Genomic DNA, 22,046 nt, shown 5'->3' with positions numbered 1-22,046 from the left:
ATCTAGTTCTTTCAGTTCTTCAAGGGGTTCTGTTTGAACCTTTACATTCCATAGACATTAAGTTGTTATCTTGGAAAGTTTTGTTTTTGATAGCTCTCTCTTCTGCTCGAAGAGTTTCAGAATTATCTGCCTTACAGTGTGATTCACCTTACCTGGTGTTCCGCGCAGATAAGGTAGTTTTGCGTACCAAGCCTGGTTTTCTTCCTAAAGTTGTTTCTAACAAGAATATTAACCAGGAAATAGTTGTTCCTTCTCTGTGTCCTAATCCATCTTCGAAGAAGGAACGTCTATTACACAATCTTGATGTAGTTCGTGCTTTAAAGTTCTATTTACAAGCAACTAAGGATTTCAGACAAACATCTTCCTTGTTTGTTATCTATTCCGGTAAGAGGAGAGGTCAGAAAGCGACTGCTACCTCTCTTTCCTTTTGGCTGAAAAGCATCATCCGTTTGGCCAGCAGCCTCCTGAAAGAATTACTGCTCATTCTACTAGAGCAGTGGCTTCCACATGGGCTTTCAAAAATGAGGCTTCTGTTGAACAGATTTGTAAGGCAGCGACTTGGTCTTCACTGCATACTTTTGCTTACCTGATAAATTACTTTCTCTTGCGGTGTATCCAGTCCACGGCCCGCCCTGGCATTTAAGTCAGGTAAAAAATTTTTTGTTTAAACTACAGTCACCACTGCACCCTATGGTTTCTCCTTTTTCTTCCTAACCTTTGGTCGAATGACTGGGGGGTGGAGCTACGGGGGAGCTATATGGACAGCTTTGCTGTGTGCTCTCTTTGCTACTTCCTGTAGGGAATGAGAATATCCCACAAGTAAAGGATGAATCCGTGGACTGGATACACCGCAAGAGAAAGTAATTTATCAGGTAAGCATAAATTCTGTTATTAAGGTAAACACCAGGGTGGGAGGTGGAGGGCTAGTGCATGTTTGTTTGCAGAAAGGGATCTTTAAATATATGTTTGCAGAGAGTCTGTAGGATTGCTTGTTGCTGTGAAGTCTGTGTGAGAGAGAGTTTTAAAGGTAAAACTTCCTGTTGATAAAGGGTAGGTGTATGGGGGGGGGTGTAGCTGGTGAGGGGAATGTATAAACCATTTCCAAATTAGCCCAACAGATATAAAATAAAATGCACTCATTGTCTTGATTGAAGATAGATGAATTACCTTCAAATGTTTGTTTGCAGAAAGGGATCTTTAAATGTATGTTTGCAGAGTATATGTAAGATTGCTTGTTGCTGTGAGGTCTTCAAATGTTTGTTTGCAGAAAGGGATCTTTAAATGTATGTATCCTCTAATACTCAGTTTCTTTGCATTTCATACATTTATAGGTTTTCCCACAAGGTAGAAAACATTACTTGAGGATTTATTTTCAATCTCCGGTGACAAGAGAATGAGGTTGATAAAATGAGCAGTGTCTTGAGACCCTTTTGGGTGATTAGCAGCGCTTTTCAAGCACACATTACATACATACATATTTGTAATGACTGTTTAATTATGAGGATGATTGATTCAGTAGTTGCTATCACCGAATGCCTCTTCATTGTTACCTGAAAGGAAGATACTTTGGGATTATCTGGGAGAGTTTCTCAGAATCAGATGGTAAAATATCTTTATTTGATCCTGAGGTTGTTTCCTTTCAGTTTTTTAGCTTGAACACCTCCATTTGTTTCATTAGGAGGTTTTGGCTACCCTGGCCGACTCCGACACTACCGCCGTAGTCTATCCTAATGCGTCCAGTAAGTTATAAGGAACCGGTGATGTAGTTCAGTTAGTAACTGCCCTGACTACTACAGCTTGTTCTAAAACCCAAGGGTCTCAGGTTCATATTGGGTTGATGCAGCCCTTCGGCATTTGAGGTTAATAAACTGTGTACCATTTATTTGGACAGCATTCTCTATATTTAACAACATGTTTCCCATAGTCGACTCAGCTATGGAGGCTGGGCACACATTCCCTAGGGTGGAAGGAGAGTTGCCAGCTTAGCCAAGAGAACTATTATACCCTTAGAGGATAGTGGGTTCACAAAAGTCCTATGGACAAAAATTAGACAACCAGCTGTGTACTTGAATACCGTCACTAGTGCAACGGCAGATTGGTTTGATGCGTTGTGTGATGCTACTAATTCAGAAACTGCCCTGGATGAAATCCAGAATAGGATTAAAGCTTTTGAAGTTGGCCAATTCCTTTATTTCAAATTCTTCCCTTCAAGTTATCAAACTGGGAGCAGCTCACAGAGCTATTATGGTTGGAGCCTTGTTCTACGGATGTGTGTTCTAAGTCTAAGCTTTTAACGATTTTCTTACAAGGGGAGGACCTTGTTGGGACCTGGCTTGACAGAAATAATCTCTTTTGAAGTTTAAAGAATTAAAAAAAAAAAAATCCAAATAGTTTGCTGTTGAATCAAACATAGCATGAAGGTCATGCCACCGATCTGGGACCGGATCTTGTATTGGGCTTACTTTCCTCCTTCGCTCGGGCTTGGGTTCGAGATGTTCAGGTTTCCTGGGCAATAGATAAGTGTCCCAGGGATACAAGTTAGAGGTCAAAAGTTTTTCTCCCAGAGGCAGGTTTCTGCTTTCAAGCTTATCTGAAGATCAGGCAACAAGGAGAGGCGTTCTTACACTGTGTAGGAAACCTCTCAGACCTGGGAGTGATTGTTCCAGTTCCAATACAGGTACAGGGTCTGTTTTTTTTTTATCCCTATCGGTTTGTGGTTCACAAAGAAGAGGGGACTTTCAGACCACTTTTTAGATCTCAGGAGTCTAAACAACTTTCTTAGTGTACCGTTCTTCCAGAAGGAAACTATTCGTTCCATTCTGCTTCTGATCCAAGAGGGTCTATTTATGACACCAATGGATTTTAAGGACGCGTGCCTTCATGTGTCATTCACAAGAATCGCCTCCAGTTATAAGGTTTGCCTTTCTGGATGAACGCTTCCAGTTCGTGGCTCTTCCTTTTGATCTTGCCACAGCTCTCACCAAAGACTTTGGGATCGCTGATGGCGGTGTTTCGGTTACCGGACATTAGTGGCGCCCTACCTCGGCGACATCCTAGTCCAGGCGCCTTCCTTACAGTTAGCAAGTTTTCACTCGGATAAAGTGTTAGCCTTCCCACAATCTTTGGGTGGAAGGTAAATTTGGAAAAAAGTTCCTTAGTCCGTAGCACAAGGTTATCTTTCTTGGGAACCATATTAGATTCAATATCAATGAAGATTTTTCTGACAGAAGCCAGGAAATCAAAAAATATTGACTCTTGTCTAGTCTTTCAGTCCACTCCTAGGCTTTCAGTGCTCAGTGCATGGAGATAATCTGACTGATGGTGGTGGCAATGGACATCATCCCTTTTGCTCGGTTCCACCTCAGACTTCTGCACTTAAGCATGTGCAGGAAATGGATCAGAGATTATACAGGTTTGTCTCTTCAAATACTACTGGAGCAGGAGACAAGGGATCTCTTCATTTGTAGTTGTTGTTGGATCTCTCCCAGGGATCCTGCTTTTCGCAGCCAATCTTGGGTGAGTGTGATAATAGACACCAGCTTTTAGGGGAGCAGTCTGCGGCTTCCTAAGGGTTCAAGGGGTTTTGGACAATGCTCTACAATGTTCTATTGGCCTGGCCTCAGTTAGCCTTGGTACAGTTTTCTCAGGTTCCAGTCGGGCAAAATAACGTCAGTGGGAGGAACAAGGAGTTCCTTAGCGATGACAAAGGGATCCAAAATAATTCAGTGGACGGAGGACCATTCTTGTTACCTGTCGACGATTCACATCCCAGGGGTGGACAACTGGGAGGTGGATTTCCTGAGTAGGCAGACTTTTCTTCCGGGGGAGTGGGAACTCCATCTGGAAGTGTTCTCCAGCTATTTCTTCCGTTTTGTCTTTCCTCTTCGGATCATTGCTTGAATCAAGCAGGAGAGGGCATTGGTTATTCTAATAGCACCGGCTTAGCCTCGTTGCATTTGGTTTGCAGGTCTGGTGGACATGTTTTCTCTGCCACCTTGGAGACTTCCATTTAGGAAGAACCTTCTTGTTTCAAGGGCCCCTCTTTCACTTAAATCTGGTTTCTCTAAAGCTGACTGCTTGGAGATTGATTGTTTCATATTTTCTAAGCTGGGTTTTTTCTGACTCGGTCATTGAGACCATGATTCAGGCTCGTAAGCTTGTCTCTAGAAAGAAGGATCATGAGATATGGCGTAAATATCTTTATTGGTGTGAATCCATGGGCTACTCATAAAGGAGTAGAGTTAGGATTCCTAGACTTTCTTTTCTCCAAGAGAGTTTGGAGAAAAGTTTATCGACAAGTTTCCTAAAGGGTCAAATCTCTACCTTTTATCTTTTTGTTACTCAGATGTCTGGCAGATGTTCCAGATGTACAATCATTTTCTCAGGCCTTGGTCAGGATCTGGCCTGTGTTCAAACCAGTTACTCCTTCCATTGAGTCTGAATTTAGTTTCTAAGGTTCTTCAAGGGGCTCCGTTTGAGTCCATGCTTTCCTTAGAGATTACGTTCTCTTGGAGAGTCTTATTTTTTGTTGCTATTTTGTCTGCTCGGAGAGTGTCAGAGCTTTCGGCATTACAGTATGAGTCTTCTTATCTTATTTTCCATTCAGATAAGGTAGTTCTACGTACTAAATTAGGTTTTCTTCTTAAGGTTGTTTCTGATTGGAACATTAATCAGGAGATTGTTGTTCTTTCTTTGTGGCCTAATCCTCCTCCTCTGAAGGACCGACTTTTGCACAATTTGGATGTGGTCCGTGCTTTAAAGTTTTATCTGCAGACGACTGAGGTTTTTCGTCAGTCTTCTTCTTTGTTTGTGTTTTTTCTCTGGAAACCGAAAGGGACAGAGAGCTACGGATCCTTCTCTTTCTTTTTGGGCTGAAGTGTCGTTTTACATATGTGTCTGCTGTCAGCAGCCTCTAGAGAGAGTTACGGCTCATTCCACAAGGGCTGTTGCTTCCTCATGCGCATTCAAAAATGAAGCTTCTGTGGAACAGATTTGCAAGACTGCAACTTGGTTCTCTTTTCACTCTTTTTCAAAGTTCTACAAGTTTTGACACTTTTGCATCGACTGAGGCCATTTTTTTGGGAGATAGGTTTTTCAAGCAGTGGTGCCTTCCGTTTAGGTTTCCTGTCTTGTCCCTCCCGTATCATCTGTGTACTCTAGCTTGGGTATTGAATCCCATTAGTAATTAAGATGATCCGTGGACTCATCGTGTCTTAAAAAAGAAAAGAAAATGTATGCTTACCTGATAAATGTATTTCTTTTTTTGACACAATGAGTCCACGGCCCGCCCTGATATTTTAGACAGGTTGTGGGTTTTTTCTAAACTTCAGACACCTCTGCACCTTGGCTTTTCCTTTTTTCTTCCTAACTTCAGTCGAATGACTGGAGTGGGAGGGAAGGGAGGAGCTATTTAACAGCTCTGCTTTGGTGCTCTTTGCCTCCTCCTGCTGACCAGGAGGTGAATATCCCATTAGTAATTAAGATGATCCGTGGACTCATCGTGTCAAAAAAGAAATACATTTATCAGGTAAGCATACATTTTCTTTTTTTTTTTTTTTTACTAATGTGAAATATGATTTGGTTTTACATTGTAGTAATGGTGGCCGGACAGTTTTCTGTTTTAGGAACACACACGAATAGGAAGGGCGGGTTTTCTTAGGCAGCAATTTAGTTGCGCGCCTTCCCGGAGCACTTCCTGTTAGTTCCGGTCCGGAGTGGATGTTTTTGCTGTGTTTTAAAAGAAAGAGTTTGTTGCATAGCCGTTTTATACAGCTCTGAATTGAGTCCGGATCGCAGTCGGAGCTTAATCCGGTTTCCAGGAGGACAGGTAGGCACCTCAGCAAAGAGTGCTGAGGTGAGGAGGATGTCTGAGGTTTATAGTAAACTGCTGCTTGGCAGAGTTAAAGAATAAAGAAATATAGCTGGAAAAAAAAATCTTTTAAATTTAAAGTGACAGTAACGTTTTTTGTTATATTTTTTTTTTGTTATTATTTTTTAAACTTAAATAAGAGCAGTTTGAATATTGGGTAAAGATGGATCAAGAGGCCCTGCAAAACGTTACATGTAGCTTGTGTTTTGATTCTTATGTGGAACCTCCAATCCCTTTTTGTTCCTCATGTATTGAAAGAACATTACATTACAGGGATAGACTTTTTGAATCTGAGCCATCATTAGCTAAGGCGGATGCTATTCAGGGGTCTCCTGTTCAAGATATCCCGCAGCTTTCTCCTCAAGCGTCCCAAGCATTATCGTCTACACATGCAGTGCCCTGCATTTCCTCTCACACTCCATTTGAGGTTACCTTGCAAGACATTGCTACCCACATATCTTCTGCGGTAACTGATGCGCTGTCTGCCTTTCCCATGCTGCAGGGAAAGCGCAAGAGGATATGTAAATAATCAGTGAGTAATGTTTCTGATACAGTCGTGGCTATTCCGAATGTTTTCTCCCAGAAGTCTGAGGAGGAAGATACTTTGGTAGCATCTGACGTCGAAGACTCAGACAGTGTAATCCCTTCTTCTGATGCTGAAGTTGTATCCTTCAGGTTTAAGCTGGAAAACCTCCGGTTGTTACTTAAGGAGGCTTTGGCCACCCTGGACGACTCCGACACGACTGTTGTAGTTAATCCTAAGAAGTCTAGTAAGCTAAACAAATACTTTGGCGTTCTTTCCACAGTGGAGGTTTTTCCGGTACCAGACCAGGCTACAGAGATTATTGCATGGGAATGGGAGAGACCTGGTATCCCTTTTTTTCTCCATCTCCAATTTTTAAGAAGATGTTTCCAATAGCTGACTCTATAAAGGAATCTTGGCAAACGGTCCCCAAAGTAGAAGGGGCAATTTCCACCTTGGCTAAGAGAACCACTATTCCCATAGAGGATAGCTGTTCTTTTAAGGATCCTATGGATAAGAAGTTGGAAGGGTTACTTAAAAAGATGTATGTACACCAGGGTTTACAATGGCAACCTTCGGTGTGTATTGCTACCGTCACCAGCACAGCAGCATACTGGTTTGATGCGTTGTCTGATTCTATTCAGACAGATACTCCCCTTGAAGAGATCCAGGATAGGATCAAGTCTCTTAAGTTTGCCAATTCCTTTATTACGGATGCTTCCCTACAAGTTAAGTTGGGAGCAAAGATTTCTGGCTTTGCCATACTGGCCCACAGAGCTTTATGGTTGAAGTCCTGGTCTGCGGATGTGTCGTCTAAGCTTTTGGCGATTCCCTACAAGGGTAAGACCTTGTTTGGGCCGGGCTTGGCTGAAATTATTTCAGACATTACGGGAGGAAAGGGTCATTTCCTCCCTCAGGCTAAGAGGAATAAGCAGAAATGACGTCAAGAGTAATTTTCGTTCCTTTCGAAACTTTTTAAAGGTAAGCCTTCCTCTCCCTCTGCCAAGCAGGAACAGTCCAAGCCTTCCTGGAAGTCCAATCAGTCTTTGAACAAGGGGAAACATTCTAAGAAGCCCGTTAATGACTCAAAGTCAGCATGAAGGGTCTGCCCCCGATCCTGGAGTGGATCTTGTGGGGGGCAGACTTTCCTCCTTCGCTCAGACCTGGGTTCGGGATGTTCCGGATCCCTGGGCGGTGGACAACGTGTCCCAGGAATACAAACTAGAGTTCAAGACCTTTCCTACCAGGGGAAGGTTTCTGCTCTCAAGATTATCTGTAGACCAGATAAAAAGAGAGGCGTTCTTACACTGTGTCCGTGACCTTTCCTACCTGGGAGTGATAGTTTCTGTTCCAATGCAGGAACAGAGTCTGGGATTCTACTCCAATCTGTTCATGGTTCCCAAAAAAGAGGGAACTTTCAGACCGATTTTAGACCTCAAGAGCCTAAACAAGTTCCTCAGAGTACCGTCCTTCTAGATGGAAACTATTCGCTCCATTCATCCCTTGGTTCAAGAGGGTCAATTCATGACAACAGTAGATTTAAAGGCTGCGTACCTGCATGTCCTGGGAGCGCTGTTGGCGATGCTCCAGTTGCGGGGCATTGCAGTGGCGCCTTATCTGGACGACATTCTCATTGAGGCGCCTCTTTTCAACAAGCAAACTCCCACACGTAGCTGTTATCTTTTCTGCGCTCTCACGGATGGAAGGTGAATTTGGGAAAGAGTTCCTTGATTCCAGCTACAAGCGTAGTGTTCTTGGGAACCATTATAGATTCCTTATCAATAAAAATATTTCTGACAGAGGTCTTTGACTCTTGTCTTGCCCTTCAGTCGTCTCCTATGCTTACCTGATAAATTTATTTCTTCACACGATGAGTCCACGGCCCGCCCTGTATTTTTCAGACAGGTTTTTTTGTCTTATAAACCTCAGGCACTTCTGCACCTTGTGTTGCTTCCTTTCTCTCCTTTTGCTTCGGTTGAATGACTGGGGGTTGGGGGAAGGGAAGTGATACTTAAAGGGACACTAAACCAAACATTTTTCTTGCATGATTCAGGTAGAGAATACAATTTTAAACATTGCAATTTACTTCTATTATCTAATTTGCTTAATTCTTTAGATATCCTTTGTTGAAGAAATAGCAATGCACATGGGTGAGCCAATCACATAAGTCATCTATGTGCAACAACCAATCGGCAGCTACTGAGCATATCTAGATATGCTTTTCAGGAAATTATATCAAGAGAATTAAGCAAATTAGATAATAGAAGTGAATTAGAAAGTTGTTTAAAATCACATGCTCTATCTAAATCACAAAAGAAAAAAATTGGGTTTCAAGTCCCTTTAACAACTTTGCTGTGGTGCTCTTTGCCTCCTCCTGCTGGTCAGGAGTGATATTCCCAATAGTAATTACTGATGATCCGTGGACTCACCGTGTCCAGAAATAAAATACATTTATGAGGTAAGCATACATTTTGTTTTTATTTAGTAATTAATTTACTGAAGATTTTTCTCACAAGTTAAATATTCCTACAGATGTGAAGTCTTTTCTATTTGTAGATGCATACACACATTGTCGCACATACTGCTGCATCATTGACACCAGGACACACACACTTTGTCAGTGAGTGACAAACTCATTGCTTAATAAAACACTTAAAATCCATTCTTGATTCAAAATAGTTAGGAGCACCCACTCGTGTATCAGTGCAGTTCTGTACGTACAGCAAGGCATTTAAAGGAAGTGCTATGGGCAAATGGAATACTGCAGAGCAACGGGGAGTGTGGTGGGGCAGGAAATACAGTGTAAGTGGAGGAAAAGTGGAGGAAAACTAATATGTGCATTGTATATTGTTTTTGTTCCTTTTACTGTTTCCTTCAGCAAACTGTCATTGTCATCAAAGGAGCTTTGTGCATCTCCACTGGTGTAGGTGTTTCAATTTGCCTGTTTCTTTTTATGCATATATGTAACTTCAGGGCATAGCAAATTAAACTTAGGGCCCAATTTATCTAAACTTTGCCCTTGTGTAATTTATTTTTTAAAAAGTTGCAGTTCCTGCGAGTGATGAGATGTTTCCTATAGAAAATGTAGCTCGCTGGAAAGGGAAACTTTGCTGAGTAGAGCGCAGTTAGCAGTGAGTGGAGGGGGGGGGGGTTGCACTTTAAAAGATGAATCATGCATCAAAAACAAATCACATTGTGTTGACTTCTGCATATTTCATCTTACAATTGCTTCTATTTTCGGATGCATATAGTTTTCTATTAAGCTATTAAGTATTTTGTTTATTTTGTCACAACCTCGCCACTTTTTTTAGTGTGCAGGGAAAAAATAAAGAGATCTGTAGGGAGGAAATGTTTTGATAATTATGCTTAATATTTGATAGACCATTTCATACACATTAATGTTCCGCCCATTTTACGATAGACAATTGCGCTATGTATTTTGTACTTGCAAGTACAAATTTCTATGCATTTTTTTGCACATCCAGTGTACTTAAATTACGATTTATTCTTTTATATATTTCACATAATTTTTTATTCCTGTATAATTTACAAATTTGCCATTTTTGATAAAATACGTTTACTGATGCACTTTGACAATACAATTTTTTTCCTTTTGTATTTTTGTGTGAATGCTTCAATTATTATTGTATGATTTTTAAAATTACGATTTTCATTGTGCACTTTTGTAATGTATGAAACTCCTTCCCATAGGAAAATGCAGTATACGCCCCTTTTAAACTTTGTTTTCCTTTCAAAATGGAACTTTAATTGCTGGGGTGGGGGGTGGAGCTTCTGTTGAGGAGGCTGGTTGTTATGCCAAGTTTCTAGCTGTGAGTGCAGATTTATTCATAATCCTCTTTATATCTCTGATAAATGTCCTGTGTAATTGTTCATGATATTTTTGTTTTTTCAAACTATTTTTTATTGTATTTTCTAATTCTCATTTTAATATTGTGTAGGTTGCTGTTTTCTTACTTTGGAATTCTTGTTTTGCATTTTATACTAACAACTCATAGTTGCTAAATGTTTACTAGTCTGCTGTTCTCTTCTTTATTCCTTTCTCTGCTTACTAAAATGAAGATTTAACACTGGAATCTGAGTATGATTGGCTGTTCTCAGCTGGTTGCAGCCGGTGCTCTCATCCGGTTGCCTGGAAAGGTGATGATATTTTTTTTGTTCGCTGTTTCAGCTGCATGTTTTACCCTAGCACATGATAGTTGCATGTTCTACAGCTTGTCAGATGTTTTGTCCATCTAGTAGCTTTTGTATATTTTATGTATTAAGTACTTTAAGATACTTTTATATATATTTTTTATGAGGGTATTGATCGTTGACTGACTGATTTGTAAAAATTGTATTAATCTTAATGAGTTAGTCATTCCCTTTAGACAGGTGTTAAGAAGCAGTGCACATCTAGTGAGTCAAAAGGCCTATGTGCATAACCACAATCCCCAGCTAGCTCCCAGTAGTGCATTGCTGCCCCTGAGTCTACTTAGTAGATCTCTTAAAGGGACAGTAAAGTCAAAATTAAAGGTACATTATAGTAACAAATGGCATGCCCCAATTCCTTAGAGCATGTCATTTTAAAACTAGCTACCCTGTAATCCTATTAATTTAACCCGACAAAGGGGATACATACCCAAAGTACCACTCAGGAGCTGCAAAGCACTGAGCCAATTAGGGATGGTGGTTGCCCAGCTGGGTTGTGTAACTAGTGCTGCAGATTAGCTTCTCATTCAAGGGACCAACTGGCAGAGACGGAAGCCTAAGTTACAACATAGTGGCCCATTTCTTTACGGACACTACATGTTATACTTATTTGTTTGAAGCAATTTAGTATGAATAATAAAAAAAAACATACTGTTCTTAAAATAATCTTTGTTTTTAATAAATCATTATATCTGACATTAACTTTAGTTTAGTGGCCCTTTTAAAAACAGAACTGTTTAAAATGCATGAACGGGAACCTTTAAAATCACCCTCTTTGTCTGCCTCAGTGGTAATTAAAAAGACTTGTCAGACGTGTCAGTGTTACCACATCTGAGGCTTAAAGGGACACTGAACCCAAATTTTTTTTCTTTCGTGATTCAAATAAAGCAGCAATTTTAAGCAACTTTCTAATTTACTCCTTTTATCAATTTTTCTTCGTTTTCTCGCTATCTTTATTTGAAAAAGAAGGCATCTAAGCTTTTTTGGGGATTCAGAACTCTGGACAGCACTATTTTATTGGTGGATGAATTTATCCACCAATCAGCAAGGACAACCCAGGTTGTTCACTAAAAATCGGCCGTCATCTAAACTTAAATTCTTGCATTTAAAATAAAGATACCAAGAGAATAAAGAAAATTTGATAATAGGAGTAAATTAGAAAGTTGCTTAAAATGTCATGCTCTATCTGAATCATGAAAGAAAAAAATTGGGTACAGTGTCCCTTTAAGTTCCAGGTATCAAAAAGTAGTTGACATTAGGGAGCCTCCAGGACAAAAGGTCAGTATATCTGGAAGTACGGGTAATTGAGTTTAAGCAGAAAATACTAAGAGAGCAGACCTATTTAATTCACAGACCGGCCTGTCAGCGATTATGGATTTATTTGGCTAACATTAGTATACCAAGAGCATATTTGTGAAAAATAGAAACTATCATATGCTTTTTGTTTAAAAAAAAAATACAGATTAGAGCGTTGCTGGGTATCACAAGATTTGACCAGTATCCTTTTTGTAACTTTTTATCACGCAACTGTTCATATCTTTTAAAGATTAGACCATGTTACTAACAAAAATGACTGATTTCACTGGTCATTATTCTTGTATCTAGAGCCAAGATTAGCACATCGAAAATAGAAGTTCATCCCATGCAATAGCATTATTTACAATTATATTTTTAGAGTTCTATGTTTCATCACTTTTTTTAAATTGCATTTTTTTTTTTATATATACAGGGCTAAGAACTTTGAGACTAATGATGTGTATAAAAAGGCATGGAGTAACAACAACAAAGACTCTGATGTGGTGTCAAAGCAGCCTGGTCAATCTTCTAATGGGCAGCAGCAGAAAAATGCTGGAGGCTACGTAAAAAAGTAAGATGCATAACATTAGAACATAAAAAAAAGACAACAGAACGCTATGAAACCCATCAGTGATAATTACTTAATATATATTCTATAGATGAGTATGTTATAGTCTTCTACCAAATCCACTGTTAAAGTCAGTGGAGATTTTTCATGTAATTGGCAAGAGTCCATGAGCTAGTGACATATGGGATATACAATCCTACCAGGAGTGGCAAAGTTTCCCAAACCTCAAAATGCCTATAAATACACCCCTCACCACACCCACATTTCAGTTTTACAAACTTTGCCTCCCATGGAGGTGGTGAAGTAAGTTTGTGCTAAGATTTCTACGTTGACATGCGCTTCTCAGCATTTTGAAGCCCTATTCCTCTCAGAGTACAGTGAATGTCAGAGGGATGTGAAGGGAGTATTACCTATTGAATACAATGGTCATCCTAACGGGGAACTATTTCATAGGTTCTCTGTTATCGGTCGTAGAGATTCATCTCCTACCTCCCTTTTCAGATCGACGATATACTCTGATATACCATTACCTCTACTGATTCTTGTTTCAGTACTGGTTTGGCTATCTGCTATATGTGTGAGTGTCTTTTGGTAAGTATGTTTTCTTTTATTTAAGACACTCTCAGCTATGGTTTGGCACTTTGAATATACGGTTCTAAATATATGTTTATACTTATATTTGCCATGAGTCAGGTTTATCAGTATATTTCCTTTTTTGCAGACTGTCAGTTTCATATTTGGGAAATGCATTAAAAATAAAAAATACAAAGTTTTTTACCTGAGGTTTTCAAATTGATTCTTTTTTCGAAATTGCAGGCTGTATTATGCTTGCGTGAGCACAAAATGCTATAATTTATTGCGTCATTTTTGGCGCAAGAATTGCGTTTGTTTACATAAATTCGTCATTTCCAGCGTCTTAGTTGACGCCAAGTTTTTTCACGAAGTTGCGTCATCTATGACGCTCATGTTCGTTGCGGACGTTTTTGGCGCCAAAAAATATTTTCATTTGTGGGCGTCATACTTGGCGCCAAACTGTTTGTCATTATTTAAGACTTTATTTCCTTTTGCCTCTGGTTCTTTTTTTCTTTGTCAAAGGCCTATTCTGTTTGCATTTTTTCCCATTTCTGAAACTGTTATACAGGTATACCCCGCTCATACAGCGGGTTAGAGACCGGAGCTGAAAAGTGAAAACCGCCTTAAAGTGAAACAAGGCAGTTTTAGCTTTCTTTCACTTGCCAGTGTGTTTAAAGACTTGAAAACATGTTTGAACTAACATATATTAGGTGTGCAATAGTGCTATGTTTAGTTTAACACTAGCACAGCACAGTATTCAATTAGTATTCAATAAATACTGTACCTGTAAAATAGTGACAATTACTGTAGTACAATTTGCCAATTGCACTGTAATGCTGTAAACAGAGTGAACTTAGCATAACAAAATGGAGCCAGTCACTTTTCTTGCAATATCACGATTACAGCACTGTTTCAAAATTCTTGGAGGTTGAACTTCAGCTCCACAGAGCACTGTATTAGCAAAGCACTGTAAAGTGAAGCGCTGTAAAGTGAGGTATACCTGTATAAGGAAATAGATCATTTTGCTTTATATGTTGTTTTTTTCTCTTACATATTTAAAGATGTCTAAATCTGATCCTGTTTCAGAATCTACTACTGGAATCCTGCTGTCTGATATCGGTTCTACCAAAGCTAAGTGCATTTGTTGTAAACTTGTAGTAACTGTTCCTCCTTCTGTAGTTTTGTAATAGTTGTCATGATAAACGTTTACATGCAGAGAATATTTCCATCAGTAGTGTTGCATTACCTGTTGCAGGGCCATCAACATCTAATGTTCAGGATATTTCTGTCAATTTGAGAGAATTTTTCTGATTCCATTCCGCCTTCTAATAAATCGTAAAAGGTCTTTTAAAACTTCTTGTACAGTTGATGAATTTTCAAATGACCGACAACATACTGATTTATCTATCTCTGATGAGGATCTGTCTGATTCAGAGGATCCCGCCTCGGATATTGACACTGACAAATCTTCGTATTTATTTAAAATGGAGTATATTCATTCTTTATTGAAGGAAATGTTGATTGCATTAGATATAGAGGAGTCTAGTCCTCTTGATACTAAAACTAGTAAACGTTTACATTTGGTTTATAAACCTCATGTTGTTGTTCCAGAGGTTTTTCCAGTTCCTGATGCTATTTCAGATATGATTTCAAAGGAATGGAATAGACTGGGTGGTACTTTTACTCCTTCTTCAAGGTTTAAAAAATTGTATCCTTTGCCTACTGATAGATTGGAGTTTTGGGAAACGATCCCCAAGGTTGATGGGGTCATCTCTACTCTTGCTAAGCGTACTACTATTCCTACGGAAGACAGTACTTCTTTTAAAGATCCTTTAGATAGGAAACTTGAATCCTATCTAAGGAAGGCTTATTTATGTTAAGGTCATCTTCTTAGGCCTGCTATTTCTTTGGCTGATGTTGCAGCTGCTTCAACTTTTTGGTTGGAAACTTTAGCGCAACAAGTATCAGACCATAATATGTATAGCATTGTTAAGTTAATTCAACATGCTAATAATTTTGTTTGTGATGCCATTTTTTATATCATCAGAATTGATGTTAGATATGTCTTTAGCTATTTTAGCTAGAAGATCTTTATGGCTTAAATCTTGGAATGCTCATATGACTTCTAAATCGACGTTGCTATCTCTTTCTTTCCAAGGTAATAAATTATTTGGTTCTCAGTTGGATTCTATTATTTCAACTGTTACTGGGGGAAAGGGGGCTTTTTTACCTCAGGATAAAAAAATCTAAGGGTAAATTTAAAGCTTCTAACCGTTTTCGTTCCTTTCGACAGAATAAGAAAAATAAATCTAATCCTTCCCCTAAGGAATCTGTTTCCAATTGGAAGCCTTCCTCAGTCTGGAATAAATCCAAGCCATTTAAGAGATCTAAACCGGCCCCCAAGTCCGCATGAAGATGCGGCCCTCATTCCAGCTCAGCTTAAATTTTTCAAGGATGTTTGGATAAATACAGTCCAAAATCATTGGATTCAGAACATTGTCTCTCAGGGGTACAGAATAGGTTTCAGAGTAAGACCGCCTGTGAGAAGTTTCTTTCTCTCATGCATTCCAGTGAACCCTGAGAAAGCACAGGCTTTCCTGAAGTGTGTTTTAGACCTGGAGTCTTCTGGAGTAATTGTGCCGGTTCCTTTTCAGGAACAGGGTCTGGGGTTTTATTCAAATCTGTTCATTGTCCCAAAGAAAGAAAATTCATTCAGACCAGTTCTAGATCTAAAAATCTTGAATCGTTATGTAAGAATACCAACATTCAAAATGGTGACTATAAGGACTATTCTGCCTTTTGTCCAGCAAGGGCATTATATGTCCACAATAGACTTACAGGATGCATATCTTCATATTCCGATTCGTCCAGATCACTATCAGTTCCTGAGATTCTCTTTTCTAGACCAGCATTACCAATTTGTTGCTCTTCCTTTTGGCCTAGCAACAGCTCCAAGAATTTTTTTCAAAGGTTCTCGGTGCCCTTCTCTCTGTAATCAGAGAGCGGGGTATTGCGGTTTTTCCTTATTTGGACAATATCTTGGTACTTGCTCAGTCTTTACGTTCTGCAGAATCTCACACGAATCAACTAGTGTTTCTTCAAAGACATGGTTGGAGGATCAATTTACCAAAAAGTTCTTTGATTCCTCAGACAAGGGTAACCTTTTTAGGTTTCCAGATTGATTCAGTATCCATGACTTTGTCTCTAACAGACAAGAGATGTTTGAAGTTGGTTGCAGCCTGTCGGAACCTTCAGTCTCAGTCATTCCCTTCAGTAGCTATGTGCATGGAGGTTTTAGGTCTCATGACTGCAGCATCGGACGCAATCCCCTTTGCTTGTTTTCACATGAGACCTCTTCAGCTTTGTATGCTGAACCAATGGTGCAGGGATTATACGAGGACAATCTGGACCGTGATCACAACAGATGCGAGTCTTTCAGGTTGGGGATCTGGGGATCTCTGACAGCACAAGGGGTTTGGAAATCTCAAGAGGCGAGATTACTAATCAATATTTTGGAATTCCGTGCGATTTTCAGGGCTCTTCAGATTTGGCCTCTCTTGAAGAGAGAACCGTTCATTTGTTTTCAGACAGACTATATCACAACTGTGGCATATGTCAATCATCAAGGTGGGACTCACAGTCCCCAAGCTATGAAAGAAGTATCTCGGATACTTGCCTGGGCGGAATCCAGCTCCTGTCTAATTTCTGCTGTCCATATCCCAGGTATAGACAATTGGGAAGCGGATTATCTCAATCGTCAGACTTTACATCCGGGAGAGTGGTCTCTTCACCCAGATGTGTTTTTTCAAATTGTTCAGATGTGGGGGCTTCTAGAAATAGATCTGATGGCATCTCATCTAAACAAGAAACTTCCCAGGTACCTGTCCAGGTCCAGGGATCCTCAGGCGGACACTTCCTTGGAGTTATCAACCTGCTTATATTTTTCTGCCTCTAGTTCTTCTCCCAAGAGTGGTTTCCAAAATCATAATGGAGCAATCGTTTGTGCTGCTGGTGGCTCCAGTATGGCCACACAGGTTTTAGTATGCAGATCTTGTTCGGATGTCCAGTTACCAACCTTGGCAACTTCTGTTAAGACCACACCTTCTATCTCGAGGTCCGTTTTTCCATCAGGATCTCAAATTTGAAGGTATGGAAATTGAACGCTTAGTGCTTAGTCATAGAGGTTTCTCTGACTCCGTAATTAAAACTGTGTTGCAGGCTCGTAAATCTGTTTCTAGAAAGATTTATTATCGAGTTTGGAAGACCTACATTTCATGGTGTTCTTTTCATAAATTCACTGGGCATTCTTTTAGAATTCCTAGAATTTTACAGTTTCTTCAGGATGGTTTGGATAAGGGTTTGTCTGCAAGTTCTTTGAAAGGACAAATTTCTGCTCTTTCTGTCTTATTCCACAGAAAAATTGCTAAACTTCCTGATATTCATTGTTTTGTACAGGCGTTGGTCCGTATCAAGCCTGTCATTAAATCAATCTCTCCTCCCTGGAGTCTTAATTTAGTTTTAAGGCTTTACAGACTCCTCAGTTTGAGCTTATGCATTCTTTGGACATTAAATTGCTTTCTTGCAAAGTGTTGTTTCTTTTGGCCATCTCTTCTGCTAGAAGCGTTTCTGAATTATCTGCTCTTTCTTGTGAGTCTCCTTTTCTGATTTTTCATCAGGATAAGGCGGTTTTGCGGACTTCATTTAAATTCCTACCTAAAGTTGTAAATTTCAACAATATTAGTAGAGAAATTGTTGTCCCTTCTTTGTGTCCTAATCCTAAGAATTCTTTGGAAAGATCCTTACATTCTTTGGATGTGGTGAGAGCTTTGAAATATTATGTTGAAGCTACTAAAGATTTCAGGAAGACTTCTAGTCTTTGTTATCTTTTCTGGTTCTAGGAAAGGTCAGAAGGCTTCTGCTTTTTCCTTGGCTTCGTGGTTAAAGCTTTTGATTCATCACGCTTATTTGGAGTCAAGTAAATCCCCGCCTTAGAGGATTATTATTATCATTCTACTGGGTCTGTAAGAATGAAGCATCAGTAGATCAGATTTGCAAAGCAGCAACTTGGTCTTCCTTGCATACATTTACTAAATTCTACCATTTTTATGTTTTTTCTTCTTCAGAAGCAGTTTTTGGTAGAAAAGTTCATCAGGCAGCTGTTTCAGTTTGATTCTTCTGCTTATAATTTCATTTTTTTTCTTTTTGTTTATAAGATTAAAATTTATGATTTGGGTTGTGGATTAATTTTTTTCAGCGGAATTGGCTTTCTTTATTTTTATCCCTCCCTCTCTAGTGACTCTTGAGTGGAGTTCCACATCTTGGGTATTTGCTATCCCATACGTCACTAGCTCATGGACTCTTGCCAATTACATGAAAGAAAACATAATTTATGTAAGAATTTACCTGATAAATTCATTTCTTTCATATTGGCAATAGTCAATGAGGCCCACCCTTTTTTGTGGTGGTTATGATTTTTTTGTATAAAGCACAATTATTGCAATTCCTTTGTTTATGCTTTTTGCTCCTTTCTTTATCACCCCACTTCTTGGCTATTCGTTAAACTGAATTGTGGGTGTGGTGAGGGGTGTATTTATAGGCATTTTGAGGTTTGGGAAACTTTGCCCCTCCTGGTAGGATTGTATATCCCATACGTCACTAGCTCATGGACTCTTACCAATATGAAAGAAATGAATTTATCAGGTAAATTCTTACATAAATTATGTTTCTCCTGTTAAGTGTAGTCAGTCCATGGGTCATCCATTACTTATGGGATATTAACTCCTCCCCAACAGGAAGTGCAAGAGGATCACCCAAGCAGAGCTGCTATATAGCTCCTCCCCTCTACGTCATACCCAGTCATTCTCTTGCACCCAACTAATAGATAGGATGTGTGAGAGGACTGTGGTTGTTAAACTTAGTTTTTATTTCTTCAATCAAAAGTTTGTTATTTTAAACGGCACCGGAGTGTGTTGTTTTTTCTCAGGCAGCATTAGAAGAAGAATCTACCTGAGTTTGTGTATGATCTTAGCGGACGTAACTAAGATCCATTTGCTGTTCTCGGCCATTCTGAGGAGCGAGGTAACTTCAGAACAGGGGACAGCGGGCAGGTTCACCTGCAAAGAGGTATGTTGCAGTATATTATTTTCTAAGGAATGGAATTGACTGAGAAAATACTGCTAATACCGATGTAATGTAAGTACAGCCTTAAATGCAGTAGTAGCGACTGGTATCAGGCTGATATGTATGTATGTTTACAATTAAGTATTTCTGGGGAATGGCACTTCACTGGGAAAATACTGTATACATCTAACTTTTAGCCTAATCTGCAGTGTGAGCGACTAGCAGCAGGCTTTTTAATAACATTTCATAGATTATATTTCTCCTGTTAAGTGTGGTCAGTCCACGGGTCATCATTACTTCTGGGATATTAACTCCTCCCCAACAGGAAGTGCAAGAGGATTCACCCAGCAGAGCTGCTACATAGCTCCTCCCCTCTACGTCACCCCCAGTCATTCTCTTGCACCCAACGAATAGATAGGATGTGTGAGAGGACTGTGGTGATTATACTTAGTTTCATACCTTCAATCAAAAGTTTGTTATTTTATAATAGCACCGGAGTGTGTTATTCCTTCTCTGGTAGAATTTGAAGAAGAATCTACCTGAGTTTTTTCTATGATTTTAGCCGGCGTAGTTAAGATCATATTGCTGTTTCTCGGCCATCTGAGGAGAGGTAAACTTCAGATCAGGGGACAGCGGGCAGATTAATCTGCAAAGAGGTATGTAGCAGCTTATTATTTTCTGACAATGGAATTGATGAGAAAATTCTGCCATACCGATATAATGTAAACTCAGCCTTAAATGCAGTAGCAGCAACTGGTATCAGGCTGTCATGTATGTATATTTTACACTTCAGTATTCTGGGGAATGGCACTTCACTGGAATTATACTGTATGCATAAGACTTTAGCCTAATTTGCAGGGACTAGCAACAGGCTTTTTAAAATCGTTTAATTTTCTGAGGTACTGGGTGAAAACATGTTTTGGGCATTATTTTTTTCCACTTGGCAGTCGTTTTATTTAATTTAAGACAGTTTACTGATCTCTCTCACTGTTGTGTGTGAGGGGGAGGGGCCTTTTTTGGCGCTTTTGCTACGCATCAAAAAATTCAGTCAGAAGTTTATTGTCTTCCCTGCATGATCCGGTTCATCTCTACAGAACTCAGGGGTCTTCAAAACTTATTTTGAGGGAGGTAATCACTCACAGCAGAGCTGTGAGATTGTAGTTGACTGTGATAAAAAACGTTTATTTCTGTATTGTTTTTTCTGCTATCAGGGTTAGTTATCCTTTGCTAATGGGAGCAATCCTTTGTTAAAATTGTGTTTTTACAAAGATTTGATGCTATAACTTCTCAGTTTATTAATTTTCAACTGTCATAACTTTTTCTGTGCTTATTATAGGCACAGTACGTTTTCATATTATAGTAAATTACTTGAAAAGTATTTCCAAGTTGCTAGTTTATTTGCTAGTGTGTTAAACATGTCTGATTCAGAGGAAGATATCTGTGCTATATGTGCTAAAGCCAAAGTGGAGCCCAATAGAAATTTATGTACTAACTGCATTGATGCTACTTTAAATAAAAGTCAATCTGTACAAATTGAACATATTTCACCAAACAACGAGGGGAGAGTTATGCCGACTAACTCGCCTCACGTGTCAGTACCTGCATCTCCCGCTCGGGAGGTGCGTGATATTGTAGCGCCGAGTACATCTGGGCGGCCATTACAAATCACATTACAGGATATGGCTACTGTTATGACTGAAGTTTTGGCTAAATTACCAGAACTAAGAGGTAAGCGTGATCACTCTGGGGTGAGAACAGAGTGCGCTGATAATATTAGGGCCATGTCAGACACTGCGTCACAATTTGCAGAACATGAGGACGGAGAGCTTCATTCTGCGGGTGACGGTTCTGATCCAAACAAACTGGATTCAGACATTTCAAATTTTAAATTTAAGCTGGAAAACCTCCGTGTATTACTAGGGGAGGTGTTAGCGGCTCTGAATGATTGTAACACAGTTGCAATACCAGAGAAAATGTGTAGGTTGGATAAATATTTTGCGGTACCGTCGAGTACTGACGTTTTTCCTATACCTAAGAGACTTACTGAAATTGTTACTAAGGAGTGTGATAGACCCGGTGTGCCGTTCTCACCCCCTCCTATATTTAGAAAGATGTTTCCAATAGACGCCACCACACGGGACTTATGGCAAACGGTCCCTAAGGTGGAGGGAGCAGTTTCTACTTTAGCTAAGCGTACCACTATCCCGGTGGAGGATAGCTGTGCCTTTTCAGATCCAATGGATAAAAAGTTAGAGGTTTACCTTAAGAAAATGTTTGTTCAACAAGGTTTTATATTGCAACCTCTTGCATGCATTGCGCCTGTCACGGCTGCAGCAGCATTTTGGTTTGAGTCTCTGGAAGAGACACTTGAATCAGCTCCATTAGATGAGATTACACACAAGCTTAAAGCCCTTAAGTTAGCTAACTCATTTATTTCGGATGCCGTAGTACATTTAACTAAACTTACGGCTAAGAATTCCGGATTCGCCATTCAGGCGCGCAGAGCACTGTGGCTAAAATCCTGGTCAGCTGACGTTACTTCTAAGTCTAAATTGCTTAATATACCTTTCAAAGGACAGACCTTATTCGGGCCCGGGTTGAAAGAAATTATCGCTGACATTACAGGAGGTAAAGGCCATGCCCTGCCTCAAGACAGAGCCAAACCTAAGGCTAGACAGTCTAATTTTCGTTCCTTTCGTAATATCAAAGCAGGAGCAGCATCAACTTCCTCTGCACCAAAACAGGAAGGAGCTGTTGCTCGCTACAGACAAGGCTGGAGACCTAACCAGTCCTGGAACAAGGGCAAGCAGGCCAGGAAACCTGCTGATGCCCCTAAGACAGCATGAATTGAGGGCCCCCGATCCGGGAACGGATCTAGTGGGGGGCAG

The 22,046-nt window shown here is 39.8% G+C and overlaps 1 protein-coding gene across 1 annotated transcript in view; it reads left to right on the top strand.

The window, feature by feature from the left end:
* Window positions 1-22,046, top strand: part of SNAP23 (synaptosome associated protein 23) — a 189,475-nt gene that overhangs the window by 125,511 nt on the left and 41,918 nt on the right. Inside the window, exon 6 of the mRNA XM_053697811.1 lies at window positions 12,331-12,468. Within this exon, the coding sequence (XP_053553786.1) occupies window positions 12,331-12,468 (138 nt within the window). The remainder of the gene's footprint in view (window positions 1-12,330; window positions 12,469-22,046) is intronic.

Source organism: Bombina bombina, chromosome 1 (assembly GCF_027579735.1).
Source record: "Bombina bombina isolate aBomBom1 chromosome 1, aBomBom1.pri, whole genome shotgun sequence".
Classification (NCBI taxonomy): Eukaryota; Metazoa; Chordata; class Amphibia; order Anura; family Bombinatoridae; genus Bombina; species Bombina bombina.
Note: the sequence above shows the minus strand (reverse complement) of the source record. Positions and strands in the feature narration are given on the sequence as shown.